The sequence below is a fragment of the Anthonomus grandis genome, chromosome 5, assembly GCF_022605725.1.
Source record: "Anthonomus grandis grandis chromosome 5, icAntGran1.3, whole genome shotgun sequence".
Lineage (NCBI taxonomy): Eukaryota > Metazoa > Arthropoda > Insecta > Coleoptera > Curculionidae > Anthonomus > Anthonomus grandis.
Genome location: NC_065550.1, coordinates 18969498 through 18990180, shown reverse-complemented (window position 1 = coordinate 18990180; position 20683 = coordinate 18969498). Strand labels below are relative to the sequence as shown.

The following is a 20683-nucleotide window of genomic DNA, read 5'->3' as shown; positions in this document are numbered from 1 at the left end:
GTTGGGATTTTCTCATATTCTGTAGAATGTTGATTGGAATTTATTACTGCCCTGGTACTTTGGAAAATGTACCATTCAATGTGAATATCAATAATAGATGTCAGCATCCTGCTGTGCCGTTTGCCTTTTTATCATGCTAATTACGGTTTCTTTTCTCCAATCACCAGAATGATAAGAGTATTTAAAGTTGTTAATATTGAACTCTTCATAAAAAACTACGTAACTCTGCTAATTCAATTAAATCTTAAGGAACTAAAAGACTGAAGTTGTCTGTAAGGTTACACTTGTGTTATTTTGTGCTTTTTTTATTTTTGCTATAATTTTGTCCATTTTCATATTATTGATTTTTTATTATATTCTTTATAGTAGCCACATATTATATATATGTCTGTACTTATATTTTATTTTATTCCTGTAAATTATAAATAAATAAATGTAAGTCTTAAGCAGTATCAACCACAACAATTTATTATAAATATTATGGATGATTTCTTAATTTAAGTATATAGATTTAAGAACACATATTATGCATATTACACATATATGCTTGAAAAACTAATTGTCAGAAAATAGTGTATTTTGGTAATAACAATTATATTTATTTTAATTTAATAATTTTACAATTAGATGAGTAATATTATAAGACATTATACAAAATTAAAGAAAACCTTATCATCTTAACAAATCATTTAACTATAAGCTATTTTTTTCTTATTGGAGTAACCACACTTATATGTTAAAATGAAACATGTCCTTTAATCATCCAAGTATTAATTTTAGACCTATAGTTAAAACATTCAGCAATATAAGGGGCACTAAAAAAAATAAAACAATTGGACATTATTATAGGAGCAGAGATTAAATTACTATAAGAGTGCACTTCCCCACATTAAAAATTAAAGAGACCAATTTCTGGTCACTATTTAACTGTTTTAATTAATACAATTTTGTATTTACAGTGAAAAAATATATGAAATTAGTAATCTGATCACTAAAAACAAAGTAGATGGTACAGCTTAAACCACAAAATTACAAACTATTGTTAACACCTACTTCAAAGACATGTTGGACATCTTTACATTTGTAATAGCCTCTCTAGGTAGAGTTGTTGCATATATGATACCTCTCATCCAATATTAGCAAATAGTACTATTAAAATGAATACTTTATTGATAAAATAGATATTTGTATCTCTAGACATATATACAAAAAAAAAAACAAGTTAAAATTTATATTAACATGAAAATATGATCTATGCATTCTTTATTTTCTTTTATGCTTGAGGATGATCCCATTCAATTTTTATGGGATTGACTACTTTTAAGCACTAAATTTGTTTCTGTTGCTGTTATACCTAACACAGATTAATTATTAATTTTATGTTGATATGTTCTTCTTTTCTAGCTTTGCCATAAACAATATTGTTTATGATAATGAAGAATTAATTGTTCGAGTGATATATTTTTCTTTGTATTATGTGGTTTAAATAAATTAAGCAAAAACTAGAAATAATCATGGTTCATTCATTATCAAATAATTTTATAGTATTTTTCTTTTCAATGAGCAATAATAATAACAAAAGTGCAGCTACATATTACTATGCCCCCTCTTATCTTTTCAATGACTATATAAAAATTTGAAATTTGGCAGACATCATTCTAAATAGTACTTCTTTAGTCTGTCCCGCCATTTTGAAAAATAAAATTAAATAGAAAGAGGGGGCCATGCAATACATCATTTGAAAGCTCCCACTGGATGCTTTAGGGTCCTAGAATATAGTCATTACTTCTACCCATAGCAATTCAGTGGGAGCTTTCAAACAATGTATCTCATGACTTCCCTTTCTATTTAATTTCATTTTGAAGTTTTGCAAAATGAGGGACCAAAAAGTAGTATTTAGGTTGCTAAAACATGAAATTTTATGGATTTCGGAAAAGATAAGATTAAATTTCCCTTTTTCTTTAGTTATCTACTAAATTATTACTTCTTTAGTGATACACCATATCCAGATGTTTGCGAAAATAAATGAAGAAATATGTAGAGTATAAGTTGAGAATAAAATTGTATAAATTAAATTAAATGTGGAGAAGCACTCTCTATTCTGTAATGCAAAACATACCTCGAGCAACTGTCCGAATAGAATGTAATAAAGTAAATATTTGTGATTTTGCAGAAGGATTTTCTCCAAAGCCTTGCACATTTGAATTTCGGTATCCCCAACCAACTGCAAAGAGGATTTAGGATTATAAAATTAAAATAGTTCAAAGGATAACCTTAAAATCAAGACTTACTTTTACTTAAGAACCGATCTTCATTTAAGACACATATAGCATTAAGACATAAAATTGTTGCTTCAAATAAGTTCCAGAGTGAAAATGCCATTTCCTTTTTTTTTAAAAAAATATTTAGTTTCTAAAATTAAGAATATTTGTTTATTTGCATTTGAATTATCGAAAATCAAATTAACACGTCATAACAATATGAAGTGTGACTAAAGTTCCGATAAAGCGGCTTTCTATTGCAGCGATTTACGACTGCGACTTCTTCTCGCCGATTGACAGCGATAACAAGTGACATTCAAATTTCTATTTTGTATGCTCCGTATTACTAAATATTATTTTTCGGAAAAAGTAATATTGCAATATTCTTTGTATATTTACAGAACAACAAAAAATAACTAATTTATTATAAAATAAAATGGCATAGTCCAGAAATAAATCTATGTGATGTAAAATATGGTCTAAATTAAGTTCCTAGATAAAATAGTAGTTAAGCACTTTATATAACATCCTGTGGTATAAAATACAGCTGAGGGGTTTTCTAGTTTCTCTACATCCATTTTTACTACCTATGTAGATGCTGAGAATCCGAGTTGAACAAGGGTGGAAATAGAATTGGTAATTATAGATTAATATTTATATATAGTTCAAAATTCCAAAAATCATTGACAATTTATTGTGCTATAATGGTCATAGTCGAAATATTGTTATAAACATAGAACATTGGAACACTAATTAGTGAACAATTAGTAAATAACAACCTTGTTTGAGTTCAACATTTGCTCACGAGCAAGGGAAAATCTGTTCACAAACATATTCATCAATTATCTGTAGTCCAGTTTACACACATTTTGAAAAGAGGAAATTTTCCGCTATATATTAACACATATAATAAGGTTAATTTAACTTATTTAGGTTAGATTCTGGATTAAAAATAAAAAGTCGAAATATATCCTATTCTAATAGTAAAAATAACATGTTAAAACAAACAAAAACTTATTAGCATTTTTATTCCTAAAACCGCTTCCAAAAAACTTGGAATGGCAATACCGCCAGCAACAGCTCAGTAATGATTTCATTCATTCAGAACTTTACAAATGACGAATGTCATTTATAAAGTTCTAAAGTGTCATTCAAAAATTCTATGTTTCTTCTTTAGTTTTTGGTTAAAAAGGAAAAAGGGAAAAAAATTTGAGTGTTTTTGTGAACTGCACCATGGAAAAAAAACCATTCAAGCCGATCTTTCCACAAGTAAATATCGATAGGTACTGTCATAGCATCATATCAAGGAAGAACCGTCATCATAAACCTAGAAGAGGAGATCATAAAAATAAACTTAAATAAACACTTGAATATGAAGGGTGTGATAAATACAATAATATTTATATTTTTAAATTCAAATATTTTTTTTTGGAAATATTAATCTAATAATAGGTTATAAAGAATAAAAACTCGAGTTTTGTCTAGGGTTTTATTAACAGGACTGATTTTATGTTTTTATTCTTGACAGAAGAACGGTATATTAAAATATTAAAAATGTATATCTTTCTATCTAAACATGAATTATTAAAAAATCTATAATAATTATAAAATATTTACTTTCAATAAAAATGCTTCTCTAATATACTTTATCTACATTCAGTTAACTTTGAATATTGACTTCTTTATAGAGCATCTTAGCATATTTTATTAAAGGAGTAGTATTGTTTTGTGCCTGTCAAGAAGTGACAAATTTTTATGATATTATAAAGTGTTTTTTTGCCATTCCTACACAAGTATTTAGCATCATTGTGTCATAGATATTGCAAGCAAACATACGAATGAAATCAGTAAGTAAATCAATAAGTATTCCTTAAAAATCACCGTAATTTTTGCTGCCTTGAGAAATACGCTGTGCTGACATAAACTTCCTGAAGGCGCTCGACAGGGTGAATCATGAACACCTAACTTATTTATCAACTTTTTAAAAAAATTTTTTCCGCCAATCCGAATTTTAATTATTTTATACATACAATTTCTCTACTTCCCTATATAGCCTATGCATTAAGAAAAAACAAGTTTTGAGCTTTATACAAAACTAAAATTTTACTTGTAAAGCTGCTCTAAAAATGAGCATTACAATAAATAAAATTTAAAAAAGAAGTTAGTATGGAATGTTAAATGGATAGGTTAATCGGGATAACCTATGATATTGGAGCAGAAAAAATAAAGCTTTATTAGCCGATACGTGTTTCTGCTGAGAGAGACCCTGTATTAGTCGTCGTGAGCTGGACTACGATAGGGCCTTGGGGCTCCAGAATAGCATTGCGCCTCAATGAAAACATACGGCCTTTTTCCAGAAGTGCCTGGAAAAGCAAGCTACCCAAGCCCATAACAGGGAAGCCCGTCTCGTCGAGACTAGATCGTTTATCCGACGAAATCATGAAATTTCGCTATGCGACGCTCTCTCAAGTAAAAGCAATGTATCTGATCTCCCTGCTCCAACCAATATTACACCCTCTGCTTCGATGGTTAATACCTTCACCCCCTCGGTTTCTGCCTCAATCGTTCTCCTGGTTACTACCGCCACTGTTCTAGTTATTGCTCTTCAATAAAAACTGAACCCATAGATAGTTCTACCCCCTCCCTCCGCCTCCTTCTGAAGGAGGCTGATCATGTCGTCGTCACGACGAAGATTCTTTCCTTGAAGATCACAAGGAGCAATTTTTCGCCTTGCCCGGTGAGAAAATAATGTACGTAGTGGTGTGGAGAGTGCTCAAATACTACTCAGCGCCGCAAATTGATGAAGTAATAAGTTGAACATGCAAATTAAAGAATTAAATTCTCAAGGTTTTTACCCTTTAGCAGTTTCACGTTGGTATAATTCCGACAGAAAACAGCTTCCCTTGTTTTACCCAGGGAAAAAAAGCAGATCTTCCAGCTAGAAGCCTTCTTTGATATGAGGATTCGTGTTAAGCCACAACGAGCCAAGACACAAAGTACTCAGTGCCACAGGTATTAGTTAAACAGACATGGTTAATCACGCTGCAGTGCGCACCCCAAATGCGTCAAGGATAATTTCTCGGGAAGGAATACGAGAAACCTCTTGTCACCCCACCGACATGCGTTAATTGTGGCAGTGTTCATACGGCGTGATACCAGGGATGTCCTAAAAATCCCAGACAAAACACTTAAGCCCGTGCTGCAACAGCAGCCCCTCCTACCTCTAAGTTTAGATGAGAATAGCAGAATAATGCTAAATTTGCTGCGTCAGTTCCTGCGCCACAACCTGCCCCCATTACCAACAACAAAAGAAGTTTTATGAAACAGTAATATAATATAATGTTCTTAATTTGTATAAAAGATTTCTTAGATATAGCCCCGAACTCTGTAATGGTGCCGATGACATGGGAGTGTTTGTAAAAGTTCTTGAGAAGAGGTGAAAAATAAATGTGAGGATGCTTTGAGATTATTAAAAAAGTGGTTAGATCTTAACGTTTTAAGCCTAAACTGTGACAAATACTGCAAAATCTATGTATTAAGATAATTTTGAACAAGGACCCACTCTATTCAACAGATCAATTGTATCGACATTTTCCAGTGATGAGGTTGTGCCAATTATATGCTTATAAAATACTACTATACATAGGTAAACACCCCAAAATTATCAATGAAAATTTGACAAAAAGTCCCTGAAATACCAAAAAAGAGAGTTTCACAAAAGTGTATAACATTCTCAGCTCGAAAATGTCTAATACCTTAACATACAAAATAAGGACAATCACTAATCAAAAATCAAAATTTAAACAACTCTGTAAAACTCATATAAAATCACTTGATTTTAGTTATCTTAAGAGTTGCTTTCCATAAAAATTTACTAGTTACTTGTGCTAAAGGAAAAAAACAAACACGTTTGTATATCAAATAATATTTACTATTTTTATATAAGAGTAAAATTATTATAAATCTTTGTTCAATTATTTTAATGAAAGTAATATTTTCTTTTTCTGTATGTTTCTAGATATATACTATAGAACCTTAGTGTAACCAGCTTTAGTGCTTCCGGTTTTGGAGTGAAAATATAAAAAGGTAAATCATATACATTAAGGATCATATACATCAATATATTTCTTGAAAAAATTGAGTTTTCTTACAACAGTATTCTTAAAATTTCGAATAATTACCAGGGGTTTCGAAATTATTAACAAAAAAGTGTCACAACCTGAAAATTAATAACCGCTAAGAAAATAAATAAAAATTCATATCTCAATTACCCTGGAACTCGTAAATTTAAAATAAATCATTTTAGGACTTTTCCACTTTGACAATATCTACAGCAAGATCTCAATTGAGAAAATATCTCTGCAACTTAATTCCGCGATATATTTTAGTGAGGCGTTGCACATCAAAAATGGGCTTAACATCGCTAACTTCGTTATTGTTTACATTTCTGTCCAGTGACAGATGAAATATGTGATTGGCATTTTAATATTGTTATTTTTTAATTATCGAATTATTGATAAAAACGTTTTACTTATCTTTTTCCATTTTTTCATAATATTTATTTACAAAACTTGTTATTTTTATGTCAAATGATTTTTTAGTGTATGTTATCTAATATGTATTAAGTTAACATAATAATAATGCCTGTGTAATTAACCCCTATCAAATGACTAGCCTACCAATCTTTTTATAAGTATATTAAAAAATGAACTTTACCCTAATAAAATAATTAATCGAAATGACTTTATTCTACCACAAATACCCATAAAATTAAAAGCACTCACATGCAATTATTGCAAAAATAATTTGTTGGCTTATTTTATATACACATTTTGGCCCTGCCTTTTATGTAATATGGCTACTTTTAGTCCATTTGTATATTGGGCACAAAGTGAAAATAGCATATTTCTGAAGATAGACCTAAGAGATGTAAAGGTAATAAGATTTATTTATTTAGTTATGTGCATGTAGTATCTGCCAACATGGCTTTCAAATACTAGATGATAAAAATTGTGGAAAAATGTTTCTATAACAATGCTGTAACAAATATTTGTCAAATTTAAAGTAATAGTTTAAAAATGAAAGGTTGGTGGGTTATTGATGCTTTTTCTTTTTGATTTTTCAACAAACAAGGGTGATGGCATGCTAACCCAATCTGACCTCATCACTCTCATTTTTAATATACATGCAGGGCATAAGTTGGTTTATATAAATTTAAAGTAATAGTTTAAAAATTAAAGGTGGGTGGGTTATTGATGCTTTTTCTTTTTGATTTTTCAACAAACAAGGATAATGGCATGCTAACCTAATCTGACTTATCACTCTCATTTTTAATGTACATGACACGCAGGGCATAAGTTGGGTGTATATATGTAGGTAAATGTTTAATCTAACCATAGTGAATTTTTAGTATTACCACAAAAACCACTTATTTTTTTAGCACTTTAATTTGGCAAATGTTTTGAAAAGCAGACCAATTTTCTTAAAAAAATCTTTAACATATACTTATTATTGTAGGAACCAGATATTGATATTAAAGAAAAAGCTCTCTCTTTTAATGGCTTAGGGACAGGAGCACAAGGAATAAAAAAATATGGCTTTAAACTATTGTTGTTTGAAGCTATTAAAGATAATGGATGTGTAAGTTGAAACTCTGATTTATTTTCACTATTCACTAGTACAACTTAATAAAACCTTTTAAAAGAATTTTAAATATTTCTATAAAATTTATTACTGTATGGTAAGTGTTTTTTTATTGTTATTTGACTTATATTACTAGCAACTATGAAAATGGTTAATGGTAGATGAGACAATAGAAGAGATACATAAGATGACTTCTTGATTGTATTAGAAAATGACCTGTGAATTAGTAAAAATGGCGTTAAAAGAGGTACCTACATATAAAAAGATCATTACTGTGCATTTCCAATGATCTGTTATTAACCAAACATCCTTGAATGTAATGAGCTTGTGGAAAATGTTTGTATATTGAAATTATTTATACATTATATAAATTTATAGTATTTATCAGAAATATTTTTGGATGAGATATGTCACTTTCCAATCAAAAGAACCTTTTTTTACAAGTATTTTTTAATAGTCTTATTTTTTATAAGTCTTTTCACCACATGTAATACTTAGTCATGAAAAATATTGCTCCTTCTAGGATCTATCAGTATAAGTTAACTAAAGTAGTTATTGTTCTATGCTTTTTCTGTGCCATATACCAAGAGTGATCTAGATAATAGAATTTAAATTATTACATGATTTAGTTGTAACTTATATTGATTAGTATTTTACTTATATGATAGGTAAAATGTTTCATAAAAAGTAAAGTGTTTTATAGTTAACTTTTTTATGTTTGACAGCAATAGAACTAAAGGTGATTTCTAATAATGTGAACAATGCAAATCAGATAAGATAAATGAAACACACACAGTCTCCCTCTACTTGCACATCATACTCATCGGTAGAAACTGTTAATATAAATATCAATTTCATACATTAAAATTCATGAGATCTCCTTCATTTTATTATAAATTCTCCCATTTTTTGGGTATCTGATTTACCATAAAATACATCAAAATTTCCACTTCAAATAGTAATTATCAAAAATGTTTTGTACAATATCTTCTTATAAAACATTGTAATCTTCTTCATCTGAGCATGGTATGATGGAATTATGTTAAATACAGGTATTCACAATCACAGAATATTTTTCTCTGTGTAAAAGATTGGAACTACAAATCATACACAAAATTTTCTTCCAAGTTTTTTTTTCCTAGAAATGTTTTGGGGAGGAGGTGACTCTCCCCCAGTTCCATTGTTAAGGATCAGAAAATCTCATCCCAAAAATTGACTAATGAAATACTGTATATATTTAACAAAATATTAGGAATATATCCAAACTTATTTATCCATCTGTTCGCTTCAAAACATATTCAATCTAGATCCATGAAATTCAAATAAACATCAGAATCAAGGCACTAATTCACATGTTACTAACCAATATGTTTATGAGAAAAATTATTAGTATAAAAAGATGCAAAACCTAAACTACCAGTTTCATAATTTAAAATTAACTGTTGAGGAAACACAAATAAAAAATGATATAAAGCTGAAAAGCCAACGACTATGTTAAGATTTAGATTAACTTATTTTTTTATAATAATTTAATTTGAATTGTCAAGTAAGTTGAATTGTAAGTTAAAAAAAAAACTAGTTATTGAAGGAACTAAAATCTATACTACTCAAGTATTAAATATATTTCCATTATGAATAATTTATGTGTTTAAATAATAGTTCTAATATTTTGCCATTTGTTATTAAATCCATAAAGTTAAGGGAATTTTTAGGATCATTGTATCAAAATAACTGATAATGGGATCAACATAACCCTAAACAAAACCAGTCCAGGATGGTGGCCTCGTCTAATCTCAGCTCCCCAGAAACCTACTTGGCTAAAAATTGATTTTGATAAGTGGCAATCAGAGGAAGATTTATTAGATGAAAAAGTAAACGACGTTGCTGTAGATTATCCAGATGTGTATAAAAATCTAATGAAGAGTGAACTAGGATATATTAAAGGTAAATAGTAATATTTAGAAATGAAATGAAATATAAGCATTGTCATATTGTACAACTATTTTTTATGTTTTTTTGTAAAATAACAAACAGATAATTTGAACACTCTTTTCAGAAGACTTTAAAGCTGTTTACTTGCCTTTTTACAACTTAGCGATGCTGTGCGCGTTTCTATATATTGCAATCATATTAACTGTCACCATCGGCAAAACTGGACTAAATGAAACACTCTATGCCCAGACTTATCCACTTGTAGGTCGCACAGTCCTTTTTATACAACATTTGCAAGCTTTAGAAATTATGCATGCATATTTTGGTTATGTAAAAGGACATTGGTTAATGCCTCTTCTACAGATTTTTGGAAGACTTGCAATTTTAATTTTTAACTTGGAGTTGGAGCCTAGGCTACAAAAAATGCCATGCATCACATGGCTGTTTTTGTCATGGGTTTATGGTGATATCATTAGGTAAATGTGACATTAAATATTTAAAATATATCGGCTAAAGTTTTTTTTTATGTTTTAGATACATCTACTATATACTAAATATGACTAGCTCCAAAAACACCTTTAAACAATGGGTATATCCTTTTTTCAAATGGTTGCGGTATACTGCATGGATCATACTTTACCCTATTGGGTTTATGTGTGAAGCTGTTATAGTATTTAGACACATCATTTATTTGGATGCAGAGCCTAGGTACTATTTGAGAATGCCTAACAAATTTAACGTAACTTTCGACCTTTTAACAGTGTTTCGTTTATATTTACTTTTCGTTTTTTTGCCAGGAATGTATTTTCTACTAAAACATATGTATAAGGGTAGAGTTAAAGCTCTTGGTGGTAGTGAACCATTTGATAAGCTTGGGCTGGGATTTCTTAAGAGTTTAAAAAACCCTTATTTAAATAAAACCAAATAAAGTTCCAAAATCAGCATGTATAATGCTAAATAGCTTAGTATGTTTAAATGCATTGATTGATCGCATGCAAATATAATAAGCTTAAAACAACTAGACTCATTAAGATTTTAAGAAGTTTAAGATTTCGGAAAATGTAAAAGTATATGTAGTATATACTCTTTATATGGTATTTTTTTGGTTTATTGGAGTGTATATATGTGAGAAATCAAATGAACACAGTAAGGTTTCTGTAAAATAAAAGCATTTTTAAACCAAATAAAACTTGTTTATGTAAAATATAAACTCCACGGAAAATTTTATTTTTTAAAAATATTATAAGTTATGCAGGTACAAATATATAGCAAAAACCAATAAAACATAGTAACTCAATGACGATATAAGTATTTACATGATGCATGACTATTCACAGTTATAAAAATCCTAAGGAACTAAATAATTAGTTTAAACTAAATTAAAAACATAAATTCAATATTGTCTCTTAAAAAAATACTGAAATGAATCTTTGGTGTGAATAAATAAAAGCAGTAGGTAAATAAGATAGGTAAGTAGATAAAAATTATGAATAAAATGTTAAAACAGACGTCTGATTTCCTCTAACAAGCAACACAGGCGGCATATCTTTGGTCAGCAACTCCAACCAAGCCATGTAAGTAGCTGCAGAGACAATATTCTTTCTTGGGATAGGCAATGTCACAACAACCATCTCTGCTTCATGGGAATGCTCTAAAAGAAGCTCCCTTAACCTCATTTGTCTATTAGTTTTTTCTTTCATTGCCATAAGCTCTGAATCTGTCACTGCAACTATACATATATTTTTTAAAATTATTTGCTATATATATAATGTTAACAAACTTACTGGGGTCTTCCTTGTTTACCTCCAAATTTTCAGATTGACTTCTAAATTTAGCTACAAGGGATTCGAATAAGGTATTTGTGGCATCACTGGCTTTCTTTGATATATCAGGTACGATTTGCAGGTCGGAATACTCGATTCGAAATTTCGCTAGGAGGCTGGCCATATTTCGGTGTTCTAACTCTAAACCTTCTCTATTGTTTGCCAAAGCGAAAACGCGAAGTTTATAATTTTTCCAGTTTCGTCGAGTGCTCAGTATATGTGGCAAGAGTAAGGTCAAACCTCCATCGTCGTATAACCACCATACGTCGATTGTGCCTTTTTTACGTTGCGGTTTTTGAAATAGAAATTTCTCTCTAAATGTAATATTGCCATCATTTTCAGTTTGTGCTTCGGATGCTAAATCTGGTACAGATTCTGTTATGGATTTCATTTGATAGTTTTCGTCTGGGCTGGTATTTACGTTATCTTCTTTAAGTTTGGTAATAAATGATTGTTCACTAATACTACTAACTAAAAAGTTATTAGCATTTAGTTTGTTTTTTATTAAATCGTTTGGGATTTATACTTACTTTGGGATATTTGTCCATATGATAGGTTCCTTCTCATTATAGGGCTACTCTTACTTTTTGATTCTAACTCATTGCGGTTTTCACTAACATCAAGACCTTGCTGAAGCCTAAATATGCTTAACCCAAGGTGCATATCAAAAGCGTTACTAGAAAAGTAGACAATTTTGATTCTTACGAAAATACGAACATATTTTTTTATATTTGCACATATACCCACCTACAAGGGTTGCTATAATAATTAGGAAAAAAAACTCTCTTCGAACCTGCGGCTACGAGACGCAAATTTGGCTTCTCCTCGATTATTTTTTGGACTTCTAGATAAAAGATTTTAACTGTCAATGTTTAATTAAGTATATTGAGTTCTGCTCCAAGGCGAAGTCTATTTATTCTGGTATGGAATAAAAAGGATTTTTATTGTGAAATAACAATTTTTTAAAATTTATTTTTCCATTTTTATCTATAAGTGCACAATATTTTAGGAAATGACCAGGAATATGACCTTAGTACGTCGTTCTGGTACCCATTGCCTACAATAATAAAGCGATTAGTTTTCTTTGTTTATTTATGTATGACTGTATAAGTCTGTAAGGTGACGTTATAGTTTTTCTTTCTTTTCGAAAGCTGTAACTGTATATTTTATTTTACCTGTTGATTTTAATAGTAACACCAAACGTGAACTTTTTTTAAAAATTGCATGCCATTGAAAATGGTTTATTAAACCGAAACAAAAAACAGATTTTGTGAAGATTGCCTTTTTATTCCACGCCATAATTTAACTAAGTAGTTTTTAAAATATTTATTACAATAAAATGTTGAAATCTTAAATAAATTTTATTAAAACAGTTATAATTTTAGTACTGGCGAACCGAAAAGTTTCCTCCTATGAAGTGAAATTTTGTGCTGGATATGATTTTATTTGTTTTAGCTTTAAATAACCATCAAGAATAGTTGCCCTTTAAAATGACATATCACACTTAGGGTAGCAATGAATAAATATTTTAATGCGGCTTACAATGATGTGTCACACGATAGGGGTTCCCATTTGATATATCAAAGTGAGATTAGCTGGAGGGGAGGAGGTGATTGACAAAACTTTGTCAAATATAAAATTAAAAGTTCTGGATATCTAAATTGACTTTTTTTTGTTTTTAAGGGATTATTAAGGGTGGTTCGTTTTAAAATGAAAGCACTGTATAATTTTTGAAATCAGAATATCTTTCTTTTTGGCGAAAAATATACAGGGTGCTTTATTAAAACAAGTTGGTATAATATAGTTTTTCAGTTTACAAATTTATTTTTTGCTATCAAAAGATAATAGAGAAGTTATTCTTTCCTTGTAAAAGTGTTTTCTAATACTTATGGTAACCACTGTAGGTATAGGTGCAAATTTAAGAAATAATTTTGATATAATCTATTTGTATTGCTGCCTGGTTTACTTACTGCAAAATTTCAAAATAATTTAACAAATCTTCTGTAGGGCAGGTTTGCCAGTCGGATTTGTATCCCATCATTAATATGTTTGGTTTGAGTTTTCCTATACCACAGGCTTTTAAAAGAGCTCTCGCACCTTCTAACCATGACATTCCATCTACTTGATGGTAAAATGCTTTAAATTTGTGTGCTTTTAACCAACTGTTTGCCTTGTAGGTCAGTACATCTCTTGCTCGCTGAGAAAGGGGACACTAAAATAATATAATTGATAATTATATATCTTTAATAGCAATTCATCACATTATTGCTTACAGGGTTGATATTTCCACATACAAGCATGGATAAATTTTTTGTTAGGTAATGCGCAAATTCAACCAATGCCGGCCGGGCGCTAGGCATTCCAGAAAGCATCAAAATTTGAGGCCTGTAATTTTTAACGTGTTCTTCTATAGTATTTAATTGTTGAGTAGCACTCAAGGCATTTTTGTAAATTTGGGCTTGGGTTGTTGAACCCCAGTTTACATCTGAAAATGTAAGTAAGTGGTATATACATAGTAAGTGGTGTGTACATGTCATACCACTTACCAGGTTTCCTATAGGCAACAATTAAATATAATGCCAATATCACTGAAAATGTTAAAAGAGCCGTCCACCAGGAAATCAGAAACATGACCATAACACACAGTATTGAACCAGCTAAGCTGAGCCACATATTGTAGTACTGCAAATTTAATATGACATAAAAAACACAATTACTTTCGAGATATTTAAATAGTGCATAATGTTAATGGTGAGATACGCAAAACTTACATAAATACCTTAAAGGTTGGTCTCCAGCCAACTGGTTTTGCTAAGGAGGCGTGAAATGTTGAAAAATTAATCAACATATAAGCAGCCAAAAAAAAGTTGGAAATCAATGGCGCTATCAAGTTTAATTCTCCTGAAATGGTTATAAAAAAATACTAATTATTATAATCTAAGTAATATGCAAACAAACGCACCTATTAACACAAATGCTACCGCTATGACAAAAGTTAAAACGTATCCTCTGAGTGGTTCATTGTTGGGTCCAAATCCTTTGGCGAACCATTCGATTCGAGGATAGAGTTTATCTTTGCAAAGTGCCTGAAAAACTTTTGGAGCTGATACCAGTGACGCCAATGCCGAAGATAGAGTAGCGGCAAAGCATCCTGCGTAAATTAGAGAACCTTCTAGTGACGCCAGTTCTATAACCTTAGAAAAAGTTTAAAAAAATAAATAATAAACTATGTGAGTTTTGGTTAATTACCTGAAAGCTGTTTTGTAGTCCATATGTGCAATTTGGTATACAATCTGTAAGATTACCTAGTAGATAATCTTCCACGTTCCCACTTGCATCTCTCATAACTGTTGATCCGGCAAATATTGCCATTATTATGTAAGACATTGTGGTTATTAATATTGCCAGTATGGTTCCTTTAGGAATAGATGTTTGAGGATCCTAAATATTATTTCAATTAATTTCATTTATTATACACGCACTCACTGGTCGTGTATAATAGTACCTAACACATATCTAAAGTAATTTCCAAAATAGCAGAACATATATGTTTGTTTTATATTGTATGACTATCGAATCTGCGCCTACGAAAAGAATTCAAACAAAAATTTTTGACGTTGCCGAGAGCTCAATTGCAAAATAGAAATTGAGCTGTGTGGGAAGTTATTTTAATAGAAAATTCAATGTTGTACAATCTTCAAATAAATTAAAAATTTTTCCAAAAATCATCCGTATCCGGTTAACCTGACGTCACGCGAAAGGGGCGAGTCGATGCAGTCTAATCGCACCTAATTGGTTGTTATGCTCGTTTTTATGAAGAAATCGAAATTGGAGATAACTCCTGCGTGCTTCCACATCTCATTTAGTTATATATAAAAAGTATTATAAATTGTGATGAAGTTTCACAATTCATCCTCCAGCTTAAGTTTAATTAGTAATTAATATTTAAGTACCTACCTAATTTAAAATAATCATACCACTTGTATTATATTAAATATTTCTTGTAAATACGTTTATTTAGTTTTCCTTAGAAAAGGGTCGAGCCACATGTTCTTCGTTTCTTGGGTATTTTTACCTACTTTGTTTGTTGTGCGATAAGAAAAGGGGCCGGCCAGATAAATTCTTTGTGATCATGGTAAAATATTTTGTGTTGGGGAATAAAAATATCCTTTGAGAGGATCAGTTGGTTTTATTTCTCTTGTCGTTACAATTCAGAAGTGGAACGGATTTTTTTTTTATTTTTGTCGTTTTAGACAGTTATTTACCACGCGATAAATAATAGACTAATTTAGCAGTGACTATGAGTGACCGCGAAAATTTAAGTGATGAACGCGAGAGTGATAATCGTAGTGCATCGTCACAATCGCGGAGACACAAAAGATTTAGCCACATACAGTTGGAAAGGGCTGTGTCAGCTAATCGGAACACTAACAGTGACCAAGAAAATGATTGTTCTTCGGGTAGCGAGTGCGAGGATGCTAAATCTAGCCGACGAAATAGAAAAGAAGCAAAAAAACGCAGGATTGAAGAATTAATTGCAACAAAGGTGGGTGAAATCATGAGTCAAATGCAGCCGTTGCAGCAACCTTTAAATTATCCTCATCCTGGTGGTTTAAGTAATGCAACATCAAATAACAATATTAATTTAACAAAAAGTGATATTGTTCCGATTTTTGATCCTGAAATTGGTGATATGAGTTCCCAAAATTGGTTAAATAAAATTGAGCAACTTGGCCAGATATACCAATGGAATGACGTCACAAAGTCGTTTTTTATGCAATCTAAATTAGCAGGTATAGCCAAAATATGGTATAATGGTCTACGAGATTATGATAAATCATGGGCGGATTGGAAAACTGAATTATTAAAGGCATTTCCATCAAACGAAAATTATATGGATAATTTAAAACTAATGATTGAAAGAAAAAAACGACCGAATGAGACGATACTTCACTATTTTTATTCAAAGTGTGTGTTAACAAGAAAATGCGATATTTCAGATTCAAATGCCACTTTATGTGTTATTGATGGGCTTCCTATTGAACATCAAGCTACAGCAAAATCGGCCAATTTTAAAACTCCGGAAGAACTATTTCAGGGATTTCTTTGCAAATTGGACAATACGCCGCCGCCAATTTTAAAACGTGAAATACGGTCACACGGATATCAAATGTTTCGTTTGTAAAAAAAGTGGGCAATTGTCGCGAAACTGTTTTTTTCGGGATGCTAATGCAGGACCCTCGGGATTACACAAAAGTGGCGAGTCAAACAAAAATAACAAGGATTTCAAAATATCGAGTTGTACCAATGTTAAATCTAAGCCAAAAGAATGTACGCACTGTGGCAGAAAAGGACACATAAAGGAGGATTGTTGGCATTTAAATCCAGCCAAAGTACAGCTTTTGCAGAGGCAAGTACCAAATAATAGCTATAATATTAATGTTTGCATAAACAATATTAGTTGCCAAGGTTATTTAGATACAGGCAGTCAGGTAAACGTAGCTAATTTTTCTCTTGTAGAAAAACTGGATATAAAATTAAAACCTTCTAAAATATTTATTAAAGGGTTTGGTAATAATATAATTTTTCCAAAGGGGATGAGTTCTGTGCAATTTAAATTTAGTACTTTTACTATTAGCTTAGATTTACATTTTGTAGATATTGATATGGGTAATATTGAGGTAATAATTGGCCAACCTATAATTAATAATAAGGAGGTAATGTTAAACATTCAAGGAGGAAAAATTATTTTAAATAAAATAAATCCTAATTTAAATATTAGGTATCCACTAATTTTAGAAAAAGATATTTCAATAGAACCATTTTGTACCTCTTTAGTACCAATTAATGTACAGAATAGCCTTAAATGTTTATCTATTTCAGCAAAAAATCAAGATTTTTATTTGGAGCACTATTCCATTCCTACCTGTTTCATAAACAATTCAAATAATTTTATTAATGTTACTAATACAGGTACAAACAAACTTAATTTGTATAAAGGTAAAATTTTAGGTAGAGCTAATAACGTTGAACTTTTAGATTTAAACGATATTTTTAAAAGTAAAATGCAATGTTTGTGGTCTTTAAATTTATCGGATGTCAAAGTAAATCTAGAAGTCTTAAAAGAACCAAATTTAACAACATTTTATGAAATGTTGAGTTTATTTCAAGATTGTTTTGCTAAAAACAGTTCTGAATTAGGTGTGACACATTTAATAGAATTTGAAATAAATTTAGAAAAAAAAGAACCCATATTTTATCATCCATATCGCTATTCAGAAAATGAAAAAAATATTATTCGTGAAAAAGTTAAAGAAATGCTAGAAAATGGAATTGTACGAAAATCTTGGTCCAACTATTCGAGTCCAGCCATTTTGGTAAAAAAGAAAAATGGTGATCATAGATTATGCATTGATTACAGAAAATTAAATTCTATTACTGTGAAGGATCGGTATCCTCTTCCACATATAGAGGACCAAATCGGTCGTCTTGCAGGTCAAAAATATTTTATAAGTTTAGATATGACACAGGGTTATTACCAAATACCGATTTCATCAAATTCCATAAGTAAAACAGCTTTTGTGACACAGGACGGGCAATATGAATTCTTACGTATGCCATTTGGATTGTCAAATGCGCCAGCAACTTTCCAAAGACTACTGAATAATCTATTTTCTGACCTACTGTATCACAGAAATATTAGTGTGTATTTAGATGATATTTTGATTTCCTGCAAAACGATTGAGGAAGGCCTTAAGATGCTGGAAACAGTTTTGAAATTATTAGAATCTGCAAATTTAAAACTAAACATAGAAAAATGTTTTTTCTTTGAAACTAGCATCGACTATCTTGGATATGAAATAGACGAAAATGGTACACGTCCGGGTTCACATAAAATTTCAGCTGTATCAAATTTTCCGAAACCTAAAAATTTGCACGAATTAAGACAGTTTCTGGGTTTGAGTTCATATTTCCGCAAATTTGTTAAAAACCATGCACTTATTGTAGCACCATTGACTAATCTTTTAAAAAATCCAGTCAATGGCAGTGGTCATCTATTGAGGATAAAGCATTTAATGATATTAAAACTCGACTTACCTCAAGACCTCTTCTTTGTATCTATGACCCAAATTTAGAAACTGAATTGCATACGGATGCTAGTAGTAGGGGTATAGCTGCTATTTTATTACAAAAACATGCAGACAATTTTAAACCATGTCATGTATTATAGTCGAATGACATCTAAAGACGAAATGCATTATCACTCCTATGAATTAGAAACACTTGCGATAGTGGAATCCATTAAAAGATTTAGAGTTTATTTGGTAGGAATGCATTTCACAATTGTAACAGACTGTGCTGCTGTTCGTTCTACATTCACCAAACGTGACATGCTACCACGTGTGGCACGTTGGTGGCTAACTATTCAGGACTTTGACTTTGAAATTAAGCACAGACCTGGAAATAAAATGAAACACGTCGACGCACTTAGTCGTAACATATCTAGTGTTATTAGTTCTGATTATTGGTTCATGTGTATTCAGTATCAAGACGACACTCTAAAAACAATATTTAATAAGTTAGCTCAAAAAGATTGTGATAAGCAATTAAAAAATATATATACTATTAAAAATAATAGATTATATAGAGTAACAGCGGATAAAAAGGAAAAATTGGTAATACCTAAATTTGCAAGGTTTAATTTATTACGAAAGTATCATGATGAAATTGGGCACATGGGATATCGAAAGTGTGAGTCCTTAATTAAAAGTAAATTTTGGTTTAAAGGCATGACCCGTTTTATAAAAAAATATATATATTCTTGTATAGATTGTGAATATAAAAAAGATCAATATGGAAGAAAACAGGGTTTTCTCCATCCCATTGATAAGCCTACTGAACCTTTGCATACATGGCATATCGATCATTTAGGTCCGTATGTTAAAAGTCCTGGTGGTTTTTGTTATATATTAATGATAGTGGATTCTTTTTCCAAATTTTTATTTGCTCGTCCAACAAAAACTACTAACTCTAGAGAAGCTATTCATATTTTAAAGGATCTTTTTAGTATGTTTACAGTACCTAAAAGGATCATTTCGGATCGTGGAAAAGCTTTTACTAGTAAAGATTTTAAAGATTTTTCGCTCAAATATCAATTTAAACATATATTAAATAGTATCTCTTCACCACGATCCAACGGTCAGGTAGAAAGATATAATTTGACATTGAAATCTGCGATAAATGCTAGTATCAATGAGGAGGATGAGTGGTATTCTGTGCTTCCAGATGCAGTGTGGGGTATAAACAATACTGTAAATGTGAGCACAGGATTTACTCCCTGCAAACTTATGTTTGGTTTTGAATCTCCAAAACATGTCGATTTGGAAAATAAATGTGGTAGTAGCTCAATAAATAGATTGAATGATCATAAAACAGCAAAAGCAAATATGGATAAACAAACCAAAAAAATGAAAAAAACATTTGATAAAAAAAGAAAGATTGCACATTCTTATTCAGTTGGTGACTTGGTATTGTGGAGTGGTAGCTTCACGTCAACAAAAGAAGTTACAAAAAAGACGCCAATTAAATTTGGAGGTCCGTATAAAATATCTAAAGTTAAGGGTAATGACCGATATGAAATTTCTTCATTAAAAGGTATGAAGGGTTATAAAAAATATAACGCTACAGTACCCGTCGACCAATTGAGAAGGTTTTATGCATGTGCAATAACTGAAGATGAATCTGATAGTGATATCGATAGTACTGACGAACTATTAGATTTATTGGAAAGTTAGTTTAAAATAAAGAAGCCCTGGAGCATTAAAAAAAATAAATAAAAAAAGAAGCTTTGTGAGCATAATATAAAAACCTATATTCTAGACCATGGAAGAGCTCTAAAGAGCATAAAATAAAATGGAAATGGGTGTGTATTATATTGTAAGTTTAATTTAAGATAAAAAAAAAATTAAAAAAAAAATGCTTTGTGGGCATAATATAAAAACCTATATTCTAGACCATGGAAGA

At 30.5% G+C, this 20683-nt stretch overlaps 3 protein-coding genes across 4 annotated transcripts in view; 1 reads left to right on the top strand and 2 right to left on the bottom strand.

Moving 5' to 3' along the window:
• Positions 1-577: 577 nt before the first annotated feature.
• Positions 578-2485, bottom strand: LOC126736333 (immediate early response 3-interacting protein 1). Its single transcript, XM_050440643.1, has 3 exons — positions 2292-2485; positions 2120-2224; positions 578-815 (listed from the first exon to the last, which is right to left on the bottom strand). Exons 1-3 carry the CDS (start codon positions 2380-2382, stop codon positions 760-762), a joined length of 252 nt encoding a protein of 83 aa, XP_050296600.1. The 5' UTR covers positions 2383-2485; the 3' UTR covers positions 578-759.
• A 4277-nt stretch (positions 2486-6762) lies between these two features.
• On the top strand, positions 6763-10933 carry LOC126736329 (very-long-chain (3R)-3-hydroxyacyl-CoA dehydratase). Of its 2 annotated transcripts, none has more exons than XM_050440638.1 (5): positions 6763-7196; positions 7779-7901; positions 9617-9848; positions 9964-10312; positions 10371-10933. In XM_050440638.1, exons 1-5 carry the CDS (start codon positions 7116-7118, stop codon positions 10762-10764), a joined length of 1179 nt encoding a protein of 392 aa, XP_050296595.1. In that variant the 5' UTR covers positions 6763-7115; the 3' UTR covers positions 10765-10933. The 2 variants fall into 2 exon arrangements, with proteins under 2 accessions (XP_050296595.1, XP_050296594.1); XM_050440637.1 differs by having other exon boundaries at positions 6767-7196; positions 9961-10312.
• A 257-nt stretch (positions 10934-11190) lies between these two features.
• LOC126736321 (bumetanide-sensitive sodium-(potassium)-chloride cotransporter) overlaps positions 11191-20683 on the bottom strand; it is a 76252-nt gene continuing 66759 nt past the window's right edge. Inside the window, exons 9-17 of the mRNA XM_050440627.1 lie at positions 14909-15100; positions 14622-14853; positions 14439-14560; positions 14206-14341; positions 13933-14144; positions 13630-13871; positions 12190-12335; positions 11621-12130; positions 11191-11565 (exon numbers count right to left, since the gene is read on the bottom strand). Of these exons, the coding sequence (XP_050296584.1) occupies positions 11321-11565; positions 11621-12130; positions 12190-12335; positions 13630-13871; positions 13933-14144; positions 14206-14341; positions 14439-14560; positions 14622-14853; positions 14909-15100 (2037 nt within the window). The 3' untranslated portion in view covers positions 11191-11320. The remainder of the gene's footprint in view (positions 11566-11620; positions 12131-12189; positions 12336-13629; positions 13872-13932; positions 14145-14205; positions 14342-14438; positions 14561-14621; positions 14854-14908; positions 15101-20683) is intronic.